Source organism: Cyprinus carpio, chromosome A10, assembly GCF_018340385.1.
Source record: "Cyprinus carpio isolate SPL01 chromosome A10, ASM1834038v1, whole genome shotgun sequence".
Taxonomy (NCBI): domain Eukaryota; kingdom Metazoa; phylum Chordata; class Actinopteri; order Cypriniformes; family Cyprinidae; genus Cyprinus; species Cyprinus carpio.
In genome coordinates this window covers 13661962-13678547 of record NC_056581.1, presented here as the reverse complement: position 1 = coordinate 13678547, position 16586 = coordinate 13661962, and the positions used below count along the sequence as shown (strand labels likewise).

Genomic DNA, 16586 nt, shown 5'->3' with positions numbered 1-16586 from the left:
ACTTGAAAGAATTCCTAAGGAGGAACTACTTAATAACTAGAAAATAGATGTCTGTGGATGATCTGGCCAATAATCGATGCCTTATTCCAATCCACTTGAATTACATATTAAGGTATATTCATAACATAATGTAAGTCTTTCCTGGCATCTTTTCAGCCTGGGAACTGTGACGTACAAACATGAATTAATAAAAAGTGACTATCTGAAAGTGGGCAGGGTACTAAAATTAAATCAGATAAAGAGCAAAAAAAATTAAAATTTTTTACTTCATATGACTGATTCATGAACAGAACTTGAAATTGCTTGCTTTGATCAAGGAAAAGTGGTATTCTTACAAATAAAAACCAATGGCATACTTGGAAAAAAAATGAGCAAAAAAAGTTACGTCACTTTCAGAAAAAATGTCAAAAATCACATAAAAGTTAATCTTACCTGGAACCTTACATGCCACTAAGGAAAAAATCCATAAAAAATAATATAAGCGCCATAGTGGGGTCCTTGACATTCTCCCTCACAACAATGTTTTTGAAGCAAAGTAAGAGGTGTGAGGACCTAAAAGAAAAGAATAGGCAGAAAGGAAAACTGCTGAGAAGATGAAACTCTTCAAAGAGTCTCTTTCGTGAATGTAATCAGACCTTGTTTTCTCTCTTTACTGTTTCAGAGACAGGCAAAAAAAAAAAAAAAGATGAAGAAGAAGTAGGTCCTGCATCCACCTCAATGAGAGTAGTCTTTGTGAATATAAAAACAAGAGATAGTAATAGAGAATGTTCCTGAGGTGTAACTTTTGAATATTGGCTCTGCTGTGCTGTGAACTTGCTGTGGGTATGAATGACAGAGAAGGAACGAGAGGGGGGGGGGGGGGGGGAGAGAGAGAGAGAGAGAGAGGGTAGACAGGTTTCAATGCCTCTTTCATAGATCACAAGTCACTAAAATGGCAGCTGAAAAACCCTTGACCTCCTACCAAGTACTCCCGCAAATAACGATAACCTTCCCACAGTGCCCCAGGCCAACCTTTTTAAGGCTCCTGGTCTTTTATCACAACTTTGCTCTTTGTTGAGGTTTTGTTAAATATAGACATGCTGCAAATGTCCTTGCAACCTTCTTTCTCAATTTTACCAAACTCTAAGATTGTGGTAGCATGTGTACTTAACTAGTAGTGGATTGCAGTAAACCCTGATGGTTAGTAAAGGTTCTTATGACATCAGAAACAGTTGTTTCCTTCCTGAACGAAGCCCTACAGATGGCCCAATACCAATTTCCTGTTTGACATTCCAGACTCATCTCCATTTGTCAGATGTAAAATGCTTAGAAGTTTAAAACTTGTGGTATTTTACAGACTTTAAACTTGTGGGTATTTACAGACTTTGACAGGTGCAAGTTGTCATACCAACCTTACAGGTTTGCCAAATGCATAGATTTGAGATGTGAGGAAGTGCTTTTACTTGTCTGAGCTGATCAAGTGCCTGCAGTGCAGCAGAAGTGTGGTCAGTGTGTCTGATGACATGGTAGTGATGCTTCAATTCTGCCAGCAGTGGCAGTTCAGTAAATACATTCCAATTGGCTTTAATCACACTGAACACAAATGTGATTTGGTTTTCATATCCAATCTTTAGGAATGACTGTTTGCAATGTCATTTCGCAACTAATGACAAATCTATCTATTTTCTGATAAACTGTATGGCTTTAAAACATTCACCAAACTTCTAGCTTTTAAAAACTACTTTAAACTTTCTGATTAGACTTTCTCAAGTCAAGCTTTTACTTGGAGAAATTCCATTCACTTGACCACGTCCCAGAGCAGCTGTTTTCCACAGGGTTTTCCAGATATGCAAATAAAGTTTTTATGTACTTGTGACGAGTGGGGAGGGGCTGAGAGCCGTGGGAGTGGAGTAACACCTCGAGTCCCACGGAGGCATAGCTGCGGGAACATATTTTAACTGGGGGGTGCTGGGGGTCACTGAGCTTTAAACTTTGTTACAGTAGGCTACTTCAATGGGAAAGACCAAAATCTCCACCATTACGTTTCAACAAATGTAACGCACATTTGTCAAATCTGACAACAGTGGTCTTATATATTTTGCCTTTGAGCAGATTCAAATACAGGTGCATCTCAATAAATTAGAATGTCTTGGAAAAGTTCATTTATTTCAGTAATTCAACTGAAATTGTGAAACTCCGTGTATTAAATAAATTCAATGCACACAGACTGAAGTAGTTTAAGTCTTTGGTTCTTTTAACTGTGATGATTTTGGCTCACATTTAACAAAAAACCCAAAGTCATCACAATTTAAAGAACCAAAGACTTAAACTACTTCAGTCTGTGTGCACTGAATTTATTTAATACACGAGTTTCACAGTTTGAGTTGAATTACTGAAATAAATGAACTTTTCCACGACATTCTAATTTATTGAGATGCGCCTGTATTTATTTTTCTGGTGGGTTTAGATAAAGCAGCTCTTTTTAATCTTTAAAGGGACAGTTCGCCCAAAAAAAAAAAAAAAAACAAACAAACATGATTTACTCACCTTCAAGCCATCCTATGTGTATATTTCTTTCTTCTTTTTTCTCTCATTCATTTTTTGTATGGTTTTGAGACTTAAGTAATCACACCACATCACGCTGTAAAAATATAAGTAGATGTATTTTAGATATACAGTTTGATATACAGTTGTTGTTTTTTTATGTTTTAGACTAGTAGAGACAGAAAAATAAAGTCCTTGAAATTACATTCATGTTCACAGTTTGTAGATCAAGTAGTTAATAAACAGTTCTAAAAGTATATTTCCACTTTTTCAAATACCAGAATATTGATAGCCATATCATCTACAGTACTTCCAAATTTTGTGATCACAACAGTATTAGCTCTCCTGTCATACAGTATTTGGCCACAAGAGGATGTTAATGAAATTTGAGTTGATAAACAAAGATGAAGTGTGATTGTGGAAATTACACTTTTGCTGTGATTGTGGAACAGCTTTTTTATCCTTCTTATAATAATTAATGATCTGAATAGGGAAGGATGATCCAGGTTCAGTGTAAAAGAGCAGCTTCCTCTAGTCTAGATGCATTGAGGCACGTGCATGTCTCTCTTAGACGCCAGCGCTCTTCTGTGCCCTCAATCAGACTCTAATCCTGGATTACAGGAGCATGTTACTGCTCTAGGATTACTCTTCTACTGGCTGCAGTTTTATTATTGATTGTGACTGTCTCTCGTCTATTCCTCTTTCTCATGCTTCTATATCCCAGGGAATGACTTTTATTAGAACTAATAGATTTAAAAAACGTCCCCCGCTTTTGTCATTTAAACTATTGGATACTTTTTTTTATCATGTGTTTATTTTGTTTTTGTCCCAAACCAAGACTTTCAATTTAAAAATATCAAAATCCATCAGAAATATGAATTGCTAAATTTTTTTAAATGATGATAATTTAAACAGAGAGAAATTCTGACATTTATTGTGCATATAATTTTATATTTACTTATAATTTATATTATATATTATACAATAAGAAATAGTATATTTATATTTAATAATATTATATTTAATAATTTTAAGTGAAAAAACACCAGACTGTTTATCAGCATCATCAAAAGCCATCTTTCCAGCTATCCCGGTTTTGTTTCCCTTTTCATCTCTCCATCATCTCTTGATGTTCTCCATGACTGTAACCTCTATGAAGCGAGTTAAGATCTGACAGATTAGCCGGATGGTGATTTCTGAGCCTGATTTCTTCTGTCAGAGAAACAGTCAGTTGGTCAAGCTGTCTGTCTCAGCAATGTGTTTGATTTTGAAGTAAAAAATTATTGGGTATGATCCTAAAAACAGAGAGCTAGTTGCCTTTTTTAGCTAACCTGATGCTAGAGTTAGTTTTGGTTGTGATGCACCTCCCCTTCCCCTTCCCCGTGGAGTTTATAGGTTACTGAAAGATTTCAGCAGCTGCATGTAAGAAGAAGATTAGAGAGGAATTAACGTCATTCCTTTGTCATTATAGAAATAAATTGATATTTGGTTTTAATCGGAGGGAGGGGGATTGCAGGAGAGCAACGTGGTCAGAAGAGCAGACAGGCTTTTAGGCAGGGTGGGAATCGCAGACCGCCAGCCATATACACACTAACACACATGTACAAAAGCGGAGCTCAAAGGATTTCAAATGGGACTATGTAACTTCTGCTGCCCGGTGTGGATATAAGGGCCCTTGTGTAGGAATGGGCGGCACTACGAGAAGGAAAGGATGCTGGGTAAGGAACTCCAGAGAGTTAGACTGATCCCACACCATCTCTCTATTTCTCCCTGCATCAGATCCTGGAGCTCAGGACTCGGCCATGAACTTTGCTCTCTCTGTACTGAGGCTCATGTGCCTGGCCTGGCTGTGGCCCGTCGCCCTGTTCAAAGGAAGCAACACGCAAAACCAGCGCCGGCACAAGGACGTCTACCTGGGCGAAAACACACAGCACAAACATGGAGGGTGAGGATGCTTTTGCTTGCTCCTAAATCCATTTGCACAATGCTCTGGTAGTTGGAACTTGGCTTTGTATATAATCAATCAGCTCCGTTCTGTTTAATTGAAATACCTGTGTCAGCCTGTTTACATTCTTGGTCTTATTTATTGTGGTCTCGGCCCTGTGGATTGATGTGTTAGGGTTTATTTGAAGCTCTGCACTGTGTTTTGACCTGCACTTTGGGGTTGTTGGATTGTTTGTGTTTGAAGGTATAATTAATTGTGGACAAAGGAAGTCTGTGATTAGAGCTCATGTTTGAGCTGGGTAAGTGAGGTGAACAACAAAAACAGCACTGGGTAGCAATCGGTCTTTTAGTTCTGATCACGAGGGAGGTCATTTTCCGGTAACACTGCCATTTTAGGCACAGGGTTTCAGAATTTTTTTTTTTTTTAATTGGATAAATAAAAAAAAATAAAAAAATATTTGTTTTTATTAATTTAATGAATACAGAAAATTTCAGTACAGAAAAATTTCTTCATATTAAGACAGTACATTGTGCCCTATTTTTACAGATTTTTTATTACTATATTTTATTACTATATATATATATTTTTATATTTATGTTTTTTTAATAAATATAACCTTTAATTTAATTTAAGAAATTAAAAAAACTTAGTCTTAGTCTTAAAGACTAAACTTAGTCTTAAAGTGCTACATTATTTCAATAGTATATTGGGGTTGAACTATTGAGTTTGACGTGGCCAATATAAGTGTTAACATAATACAACAAAACAAAACATTAAAATACTGACTTACAGTCTAAGAGAAACTTACAGTCCATGAAATATGATGCTTAAAAGGTTAAAGACACTAAACAGAGTTAAATCTACCAAATAATGTGAATGTTTATCCTATTAATTGTATAAGCAAGTCAGTGGGACTCATTTAGTACAGAAATGGCACCTGGAAATGATTGTTTTTGTCAAAAAAAATTTAATAAGAGGCAAATTTAGTTAGAGTTTGATTGTATTGCTGGCTTTTGATTAGAATAATAAAAACATGCAAAAGTGTCTCAGGAGAGATATATCTGTTGTTGTGCATTAAATGAGTTGTCATAGTAAACTGTTTAATACTTCATGTGTAATGCGTTCTAAAGATATTTATAATGCATGTTTAAATGCATATAAAAATATATAAAGGCTTTAAGTAAAGTATTACTAAAAACTGCTGCATACTTAAATTAATTTAATTTCTCTTAACAACCCTTTCTTCCAAATTTCTAAAAAGCTTCGGTTTTTAAGCCAAACTTAACTTTGTGTATGTTATTGCTTATGCCTGTTACATTGTTTGAAAAAATCTCCATTTTGTCTCTTTTCAAACAGACGAATAGACTTTAAAACTAAGAAGTCTGACAGCACCAAATCTCTGCTGATTAAATCAGAGCAGCTGTTGCGAATTGAAGATCATGATTTCGCCATGAGGCCTGGTTTTGGAGGTGAGGGAATCTTTCCATTCAAAAGCCAGTTACGAATTACTTTCAGTCTTGCAAAGTCAGTAAAAATATGTGTATTCTCAAAATACATGCTTGTTGCATTCATACTAAGCATCATTTGGTTTCTTGATGGTTGATTTGAATGAAATTGCCTGGGAATGCACGAATACATGATGTGACATACAACAACAGCACTGATACAGCCCAGAGAGGCACTACGAGGACAGCCGGGATCATTTCAGGAGATAGAGAGAGGGGAAAAAAGAGAAACAATGAGGTGATTACCCAAAAATCTGCTGATGGGAATCGTGATGCATTTTCTGATGGAAATCACACACTATTACGTAAGCAGCAGGAAATTACCATAAACGTTAGATGAAAATCTATGTAAATATATAGATCTTTCCTTTTAAATTATGTTATATACATATACGTTTCCACATGCTTTTTAAACTGATTACTTTGTATGAAACATGCTGTGCTGATAGAGATATCACCCATACTTGCTGCTGTTATTTCCTAGTATATGTCCATTGAGATAACTCACAGAACGGAGTTAAGCACTGTGTTCTGTTACACTGGCTGAACTCAAGATCAAGAGCTTTAAAAGTCACCATGGGCCAAATGACCAGAATGTGACTCTGCTGCTGAGATTGTCAAAAATGTAGGTTAGAAAGTCATATGCGATGTGTCCAAATCTGAAAAAAATAAAACACTCTGACCCAGATTGGTAGTAGTGCCAAGCAGACAATACACAGAGGACAGCTGTGTTTTCTGCACAGTAATCTGCATTATAATCCCAGTGGCTCTCTCAGAAAGCCTGAGAACGTAGCTAAATCTTACAGGCTAGCCAAAGGTTGCTGTTTTTAAAATAAGAACATAGAATGGTATGCTGTTTTTTTTGTTTTTTTTTTTTCAATCAAATAATCTTATTGTCTGAGACTTCCTGTTCTAACTGCGATTTTAGATCCATTTAGGTGAATGTATTTGTGAAGCAACAACTCTGTAAGAAAGGTATATGGTCATATGATCTCATATATCATGCAGTAATTTGATATGTTCATGTCCAGATTATTTGACAACTATCTATATATGCCTACTGTTTAGCATTGTACTAAATGATATTCCAAGGTGCTTTAAAAAAGGCAATGGCTATTTGCAGTGTAGGCCTAAATAGCTATAGAGGCTATTTACACTAAGTGCAAATAGCAATCGATGCTATTTACTCTGTGTAAATAGCAATTAGATGCTATTTACCCTATGTGCAAATAGCCATGGATGCTATTTATTACTAAGTGCAAATAGAAGCATTATTTAGTGATATGCTATTTACACTAAGTGCAAATAGCTATAGATTCTATTTACACTCCAGTATGTTAAAATAGCAGTATTTTCTGCTATTTATACTACTTATTGCAAATAGTGGCAATTATCTGCACCTCAGTATTGTAGTACATTATAAAACAGTATGCAATAATAATGTATTGAGTGTAAATTTTAATTTTAATTCAAATTATTAAATGGATGCCACCTTATTGGGACAATAAAGCCATCCCTAACCCTACATGATTTTTTATTTTTAACTTTTTGAAAATAAATGCTTTTCTGATGTGATTTAAAATTATATATATATTATATTATAGATCAGCGGTAAATAGACACTCCGTTTAAAAAATAACATGGTATATATCTGAAAAATAGTACCATAGTAGTTTTTTTGTTATTTTGTCTGCTAATACCTACATGTGAACACTGAGATTGAGTTTTATTTCAGTCCAGATTAGGGGGAACATCATTTGTGCTGGTGGTTCTCTGAAAAACAGTGAGAGGCTGATAATCACACCGAGTCATGTGCACTGAGTTAAGTCTCTGTTTGTAGGAAGCTTAACATCGCTTTTCAGATTTTATGTGGTTGATGATGCAGTCATGAGACAACTATTTTACTAAACTGACACTTTATATGTAATTTCTTCATGTTAGACAATGATAGTCAATTAAATGTATTTTTACACGATTTTTAAAATATTATAGTAATAGAGAGTTTAGTTTGTATTCTGAAAAATAATTAGCATTTTCAGGCTATGAACTCTGTGGTTCTGTGGTAAAATCAGATTTTTAGATGCAGAGATGATTCAGTAATGGGTAAGAATCAGACACTTTAAATTCATCTGCTCTACTTAGAGAGATACTACTGGTCTCCGTGTGTTTGTTTGACGTGACGCAGCTGTGACTTGAGAGACTGAAGTTATGTACAATTCCCATGAAGAAAAACAGCTCCCACAAGAAGATTTCACAGCAGAGTGCTTAATGCAGATAGACACAACTTTGATTGTTAAACGTATGTTTTTCAAGTCATTCTGTTATGACAATGCCAATTACATAGTCCTTCTCTCACAAATATTTACTCATTTGATTTGATTACTGCTTCCACTGATGGATCTCAGAAGTAAATAGTTGGTGATTTGAGAGTTTGATAGTTTAGCATTACATAGACAGGCTACCAATTTAAGGGTTTGGGCTATATTGTTTCTTCAAGGTTACATTGATAATTCTTTGAATTAGAGGAAGAAATATTTGGAAAACAGAAATGTGGGATAATTTCAATAATAGATAAAAAACAACAAAGAACACATATGTGGTAACATGCTTAATTAAAAAAAATACTACTGACAAAACTCATAATTAGTATCTTTGAACAAGCCCATAGCTACACTGATTTAGGTCTTTCCAGCCTTAAATAAGTCTTTCCAGGAGTAGGACATGACAAATTAATGATGGAAGTCGTGGCCTAGTGGTTAGAGAGTTTGACTCCTAACCCTAAGGTTGTGTGTTTGAGTCTCGGGCCGGCAGTACCATGACTGATGGGCTCTTGAGCAAGGCACCGAACCCACAACTGCTCCCCAGCACTGCCATATTAAATGTCATTTAATACATAATTTGTGTGTTATTTTTGTTTTTGTGTGTGTGTGCACTTTGGATGTGTTAAATGCAGAGCACAAATTCTGAGTATGGGTCACCATAATGGGCTGTATGGCACTTCACTGTTTTTTTTTTTTTATTCCAACTGAATCATAAATTATTCACTATGAAGGACGGGAATCAGAGAACATTTTGATTGGAAATCAGACTTCACTGGTTGTGTATGTTTTTGATTCACTAAAAAAACTAGCTCATAAGAGCTTGTGACGTGAATCAGACTGCACTTGTAGCACTGTATAATATATGACTAAGAGACTGACAACTGAAACAACTGAGATATTAAATAGATTTATTTCTGGGTTTTTTTTATTTTATGTGTGCTCTTCCCCCAAATCTGTGACATCGAGTCCAGGTTCAGCTATTCCAGTGGGCATCGATGTGCAGGTGGAGAGCATTGACAGCATTTCGGAGGTCAATATGGTAAGTGTCTGCTCTTTTATAAATAACTTTTAACCTTTGACCTGTCAGTGAGATCTGCACAGCCTCAACTCCCAGTGCTAGTCATACATCAAGCTTAAATCCTCTACCATTTAAACAGATTGGATTCACGACTGAGCCAAAGGGCAAAGGGTTAAAACACCAGAGACTATGAATGTGTGCAGAAAAGCATGTTAAATCCATCGACATGTTCATTCGACATACATATCTTTATGTACTCAAGTGTCTGTTCATTTATTTTTAAAAAAGTTTAATTGAGTACTAGAAAAAGTTTTATTGATTTTTATTATTACATAAATTGAAGTATGAGAATTATGTAGTGAAAACAAATGTTATAATCATATATACACAGTGACTTTTAAAGTATGAAAGAGTGGCTTAAGCAAACTGACAAAATCTTTTTCATGTGTTTTGTGGGTATAGGACTTTACCATGACCTTATACCTTAGGCATTACTGGCAGGACGACAGACTGGCCTTCCCCTCCAGCAATAACAAAAGCCGAACGTTTGACGCTCGACTGGTGAAAAAGATCTGGGTGCCAGACGTCTTCTTTGTTCACTCCAAGCGTTCTTTCATTCATGACACCACCATGGAAAACATCATGCTCAGAGTCTATCCAGATGGAAACATTCTCTACAGCGTCAGGTACCGCATGAAGCCACTTTCCTGGAACCAGATGTTTTTACAAGAGCTGTGAAACTAGCAATTTCCTGAGGCATTTTGCTGTGTTTCAAGATTTCACAGGAAAGGAAACAAGATATTTTCATCTCTTTACTTTGAAGTTAAGTTTGTCAAGAAAGGACAGTTCACCCAAACCTAAAAATTCTGTCATCATTTACTTAGCCTCATGCCGTTCCAAAACTGTATGACTTACTTTCTTCAGAAGAAAGAAATTTGATGTTTTGAAGAATTTTCCCTTAGGTTTTTTCCATACCACAAGTGGAGAAAACAGTCTTCTGAAGTCATACAGTAACTTTTTGTAAGGAACAGACTGAAATATCAGTCACTGTTCAGTGATAATCTTTCAACTTTTCAGCATTTCAAACATTTTGTTTAGTTTAAGTTATTTATTTAATATTTATATTTTATTTCAGCTTTCCATGGGGAAAAAGTCATACAGGTTTAATTATGTGTGAACAAAACCCCTTTTTTTACTTGTTTTCGTTTAAATACTTCTTAACTATAGTTAGACAATATTTTTTTCAAAGAATTAGCAGCGTGCACGGCAAGTGTAGGCTTGTTTTGTTGATGATGTGTTGTTGATGAGGTTGTTGATGAGGATGATCTTTTTTTTTTTATTTTTATGTATTGTTTCCTTGATTTGATGTTTTGCTAAGCACAATATCACCATCTTAATTTTAAAGGGGCTTTTTCAGTCTAACTGTAATTGATGTTCAAATGTAAGTGATGTCAAACTGTGAGTGAGGCTGTCCTGAATTGTGAATTACAGAATCACAGTAACGGCGCTCTGCTCTATGGACTTCAGCAGGTTCCCTCTAGACACACAGAACTGCTCTCTAGAGCTGGAGAGTTGTGAGTATGACCGTCTGTGTGTGCATGTACACTCAACATAAGCACTATCAACTGAGAACAAGGAAATAATTAGTCAAAGCACTATGCTCCAAGTATACCTGTAAACATATCCTAAATGTAGCATGTTGTGTTTAAGGGATAGTTCACCCCAAAAATAACTAATTCTGTCATCGTTTTTACTCATCTTCATTTCTTCTGTGGAACACAAAAGAGAAAATTTAGCAGGATGTTCACAGCTTGTACATGAAAACTACCCAAATGTTTGAAAGTTTGGGGTCAGTAAAATTATTATTTTTTGTAAACTTGTACAATAAAAAATGTAAACAAAAATGCGAAATGTTGTCTCTGGCACCTAACTCCCTATATAAATTTAAAGTTGAAGTTAAAGTAACAAAAAATGACTAAAACTGAAATAAAAATTATTAATCCTATATAGAAATAAATATTTTTTAAAAAAAAACTAATAAAAGCACCACAACATAAAATGGTTAAAACTTAAGCTAAAAAAACTGAATATATTAAAGCAAACGCTAATTCAAATAATATTAACATACAATAATACTAGTATACAGATTGTTTTTTATTTTTTTACTAGTCAGTCAATATATTCTTTCATTATATGTCAAAAGAGCAGTGTAAAATTAACCTAATGTGTGAAATTGACAAAATAACATTTTACGTGATTATGATGACATAATATAAATTTTTGGGTGAACTAGTCTAATAGTACTAATAGTAAAGTTTTATATGTTTCAGGCATGCTAGTGGTGTATCATATAACCTTTTTTAATTTTGGTAGTTTTCACCAATAACTATCAACAGTCAACAGTCATATTTAATCTGATTCATGCAGGCTTTATTGTTGCAGATATAAAATAATTGCACAGAAGAACTGGTTCAAAGTTGCATATGTCTGTCTCTTTCACCCATGACACACAGAATTACATGGGCCTCAGCTTCAGAGGAGATATGACAGAGCTGGTTTTGCATGCTCTGTGTTCTCTCCTCTGAGGAGTGCTGCCCATGTATCTTCAAAGAGAGTTTGCTGTCTCACACCTCCCCACTCCCTTCCCACGTTTTATTTTTTGCTCTCTTGAAGACGCATACAATGAGAACGACCTCATGCTCTATTGGAAGAATGGGAACGATTCATTAAGGACTGACGAGATTGCACTCTCGCAGTTTTTTATTGAAGAATTCCACCCTTCCTTCGGGCTAGCCTTCTACAGCAGCACCGGTATGTGTGCTTCACTTCCTTCTGCATGCTTTTATTACCGTACCACCATGTGCTTCATTACAGTGAACCAACAGAGAGTCCATAGAATGAGATTTCCCAGCATTCTTGGCTGAAATGTTTGGATATATGCAGTGTTTTTCTTTCCCTTGATTTATTGGGCTGACGTAAGACATCTATTCTGGGCCAATCATAACATTCTGACGCAGATGACGCATTTACCCCATGCTGTGAGATCAGTTTGAAGTCGTGTAAGGCCCTGTCCCAAATGGCACACTTCATGTACACTTGCAGTCTTGCGGATTTACAATGGCCTGCTGCGTGCACGTGTCTATTAATTCCACGAGACCGTAGGTTGCCCATTCGTCATTTTAGCTTTCAGAAGGGTGCTTATGAGCGCCCCCTTTGCAGCAGTTATGCACCCTTGATGCCCACCAAAGCGGCATTACGTCACGAAAGTGTGAACTCAGAGGAAGTCCACTAGGGTTTAGGGTGCGATTTGGGACAGGGCCTAATATGATGTCTCTGAAAAAAAAGCACTGCATGAATGTGAACGTTTGACACAAAAATGAAAACATCAACAAAAACACTGACCGCATATACCCCTCAATATTTACAAACACAACACCGGGAAGGGCAACCGTTAAAGAGTTCATTTCTTGTTAATGATGTCACAGAATCAGTATTTTGAAATGGATGTGGGAATGGTGCTTTACCGGTAAAAAGACAGAACGGCGTTGCCTGTGTGAACAGTAAATTTTTGTATTTACCGGTAAAGTACTTCCAGTAATTTTATGCCAATTTACTGGTATTACTGTGTGAAAGGGGCTAATGTCAAATATTTTGTAAAACAAAAAAAAATATGAATAAATAAAGTTAACATTTAAGAAATTTCACTGAAGACTTAAATTGTATTTCTTTATTCACATATTTCATAAAAAATGCATAATAAAGTTAACATTTAAGAAATTTCACTGAATACTTAAATTTTATTTATTTATTCTTAAACTATTACAATTAAATTTAAGCTAAATAAATATTTAATAAATATTATTTTATCATATTATTTCTGTATTTAAAGGAATAGTTCAACAAAAATTAAAATTGTTCACCCTCATGTTGTTCCAAACCCGTAAGACTTTCAGAACACAAATTAAGATATTTTTGATGAAATCCCAGAGCTTTCAGACTCTGCATAGACAGCAACACAACTTCAATGCCCAGAAAGGTAGTACATCATTTATTATTGAATAAAGTCATTATTTTTGTTTTCTTGGCACACAAAGTAGCTTCATAAAATTAAGTTTGAACAACTGATGTTAAATGGACTGTTTTAACGATGTCCTTACTACCTTTCTGGGCCTTAAACAGGGTCAGAAAGCTCTCGGATTTCATCAAAAATTTCTTAATTTGTGTTCTGAAGATGAACAAAGGTCTTGGAATGACATGAGGGTGAGCAATTAATGAAAGAATTTTCATTTTTGGGTGAACTATCCCTTTAAGTTCTTTTAAATAAATCATCTAACATGTATGACATGATATGTCTAAGTTCATTATGCTGTTAAATATATCAACTGTAAGGGCAACACATATCCTGAGAATGATCCCTTTTCTTCTTTTTCATTTATGATAAGGTTTCATTTTGTTCTTTCCTTTTTTCATCTTTAGTATCTGTTGTAAATGTCCCATACTCTCTGTTTCTCTCAGGCTGGTATAACAGGCTGTACATAAACTTCATCCTCAGGAGACACATATTCTTCTTCATGCTGCAGACATACTTTCCCACAATGCTAATGGTCATGCTCTCCTGGGTGTCCTTCTGGATCGACAGGAGAGCCGTACCGGCCCGTGTCTCTCTAGGTAAACCTCCCGAAGAAACATCCTAATTTTAGAATCTTAAAATACGTTTAGAAATGATATTCTATTTATTTGTTCTATTTAACTTGTCAGATCTTAACCTTAGACCTGTGACAGAAAGTTTCTGTAAGATCACCTCAGGTGGGTTGGTAACAGTGAGCTGTGTCTATTTACTTTGTTCTCTCTGGTTATTACGCTCTCCAGGAACAAGTACAAACCGGTATAGAGAGAACAGAATTAAATTAGCTCAAAAATACCTTAATAGTCAGGCCAGCAGGCGTTTAGAAACCAAGCCAGGAAGTTGCTCTTTTCACACACGTCGATGACATCAGAGCACAAGCCCAGAGAGAGTCACGATAGAATAGAAGAAGTAGTCCACGTAATGTGTGTCTTCCTGTATGTTTTCTTAAGAAGGGCTAAAGAGAAGTGTTGCAAACTGTGTGTGTGAAACATTTGGAATAAACAGTGACTAATTAAAAAATTTCTACTTAATGTAATTTCCTTCCACGCCCAATTTGACCGTCCATGCTGTGGACTCTTGTGTGAGATGCAATAGATGGAAACATAACTCCTTCTTTACATGTCATGTCTGTTTTCCATGAAACTGCTTCTTACAGGAATCACAACCGTGTTGACCATGTCTACCATAATAACAGGCGTCTCAGCATCAATGCCTCAGGTGTCTTATGTGAAGGCGGTGGACATTTACCTTTGGGCCAGTTTCCTCTTTGTTTTCCTGTCGGTCATTGAATATGCTGCCGTGAACTACTTCACTACAGTGGAAGAGATGAAAAAACTTCAGAAAGGAAAGGTCAGAGTCACGGACTCATCAGAGATTGTATATGGTGATATTTGCTCTGGTAATATGACCAAGACTGAATATTCACTTTTAAGCTACACATCGCCCCCTATGGTAATTTTAAGGCAACACAAATTCAAACAAAAGTTTATCATAGTAACCATAGCTTCTGTCAAAATACAACAACAATAATAAAAATATAACTACATACATTTGAATTATAATTTTATTGACAAAATTAAAACAACTTAATGTTAATGATAAAATAAACAGAGATTTTGAGAGCAATAAAATTATTAATTCATAAATAATATATTATAAATACATATTTGGATAATTTTATTATCAAATTTAAATGCAACATACATTCATTGGCCTAACAAAAATTTACATTGTTAACCATAGTTTCTGTCAAAATATTTTAAAAACAATAATATTAATTAATTAATAAATAATATAGATTTTTTTTATTATAAAAAAATTAAAACAACTGAGATTTTGAAAACCATAAAATTATTAATTCATAAATAACATATTATATATATTTTTTTAAATATTATTATTCATTTATAAATAGGTTAATTCAATTAAAAAACAACTTAATTAAATTAGCCTAACAAAACTTTACCTTGGTAAATATTAAAATAATAACAATAATAAAATAAAACAATAACCAAATTAGAACAATTTAGATTTAATTTTGTTTTAAAAATGTAAAGCAAATTAAAAATGTAAAACAAATTCTTGCAATGGTTGAAGAAAAACCCATATTAATTTATTTTGGCTTTACAGTGTTAACAACTCAAATCAAATGGGTTGTAAACGGCATTTTACTTTGACTTCAATGTATAATTTTTAATATAAATTAATATAATTTTTTTATCACTGTTGTTTGTGGTCCATTATGGCTATTTACTTTCTCGCCTTTCTCTTCCTACCAAAGCTTCCAGCTTCCTATGACGCAACCCAGGCTATGGCCTACGACGGCTGTTTTCACGATGACATAGATGTATCGCCTTTCCCAGAGCTCCCCACAACACCCAGCACGACGCGGACCATCCCGCCCAGAGCCTCCTCCACTGAGCCTCCACCCACCGAAGGCACGAGACTCTGGAGGAAACGTTCAGTCGGCAAAAACATCAGATTCATAATGAGCAACAGCTACATGATTGACTCGTACTCCAGAATCATCTTTCCATTGGCATATCTTCTCTTCAACATCATCTACTGGTGTATCTACTCTTGATCGTGTAACTTGTTTTTCTAACCAGTCGCTGTAATAAATCCAGGATTTATTATTGCACAAGACAGTTGAACTCTGGGCCTGTCAAAATGAACGCTCTGAAAGTACGCACAAGTGACCTGACAAAGTTGACAGATTTGATTTAGTGAAACTGGAATAAGATCCAGATGGATGTTAGATATCCATCACCCCAGCTTTATCTCCTAGAATTCATTAGATCCGAGAGCGGAAACTTGAAACCAAGCCAACCTGCTTCATATGCTCACGAATTATATGTAAACTTGTGAATAAATTAAATAAATAAATAACCCTCATGCTAGTCTCACATAGTAGGTCTTTTGACTCATCACATTCTGGGCCATGTTTTTCTGTTAGAACCGCCTAACTGAACAGGAAGTAGCTGTCTGAGTGACATGTAAAGGGACCAATCACAGTTCAGAGTTTCACCCACGATATTTACACTACCGTTCAAAAGTTTGGGGTTGGTAATATTTTTAATGTTTTTGAAAGAAGTCTCTTATGTTCACCAAGGCTGCATTTATTTGATCAAAATACAATAAAACTGTA

General features: G+C 35.2%; 1 protein-coding gene across 1 annotated transcript; it reads left to right on the top strand.

Moving 5' to 3' along the window:
* Nucleotides 1-3971: 3971 nt before the first annotated feature.
* Nucleotides 3972-16556, top strand: LOC109055286 (gamma-aminobutyric acid receptor subunit rho-3-like). Its single transcript, XM_042765295.1, has 9 exons — nucleotides 3972-4468; nucleotides 5825-5937; nucleotides 9266-9333; nucleotides 9775-9998; nucleotides 10804-10886; nucleotides 11986-12123; nucleotides 13828-13980; nucleotides 14595-14788; nucleotides 15720-16556. Exons 1-9 carry the CDS (start codon nucleotides 4326-4328, stop codon nucleotides 16020-16022), a joined length of 1419 nt encoding a protein of 472 aa, XP_042621229.1. The 5' UTR covers nucleotides 3972-4325; the 3' UTR covers nucleotides 16023-16556.
* The last annotated feature ends 30 nt before the right edge of the window (nucleotides 16557-16586 follow it).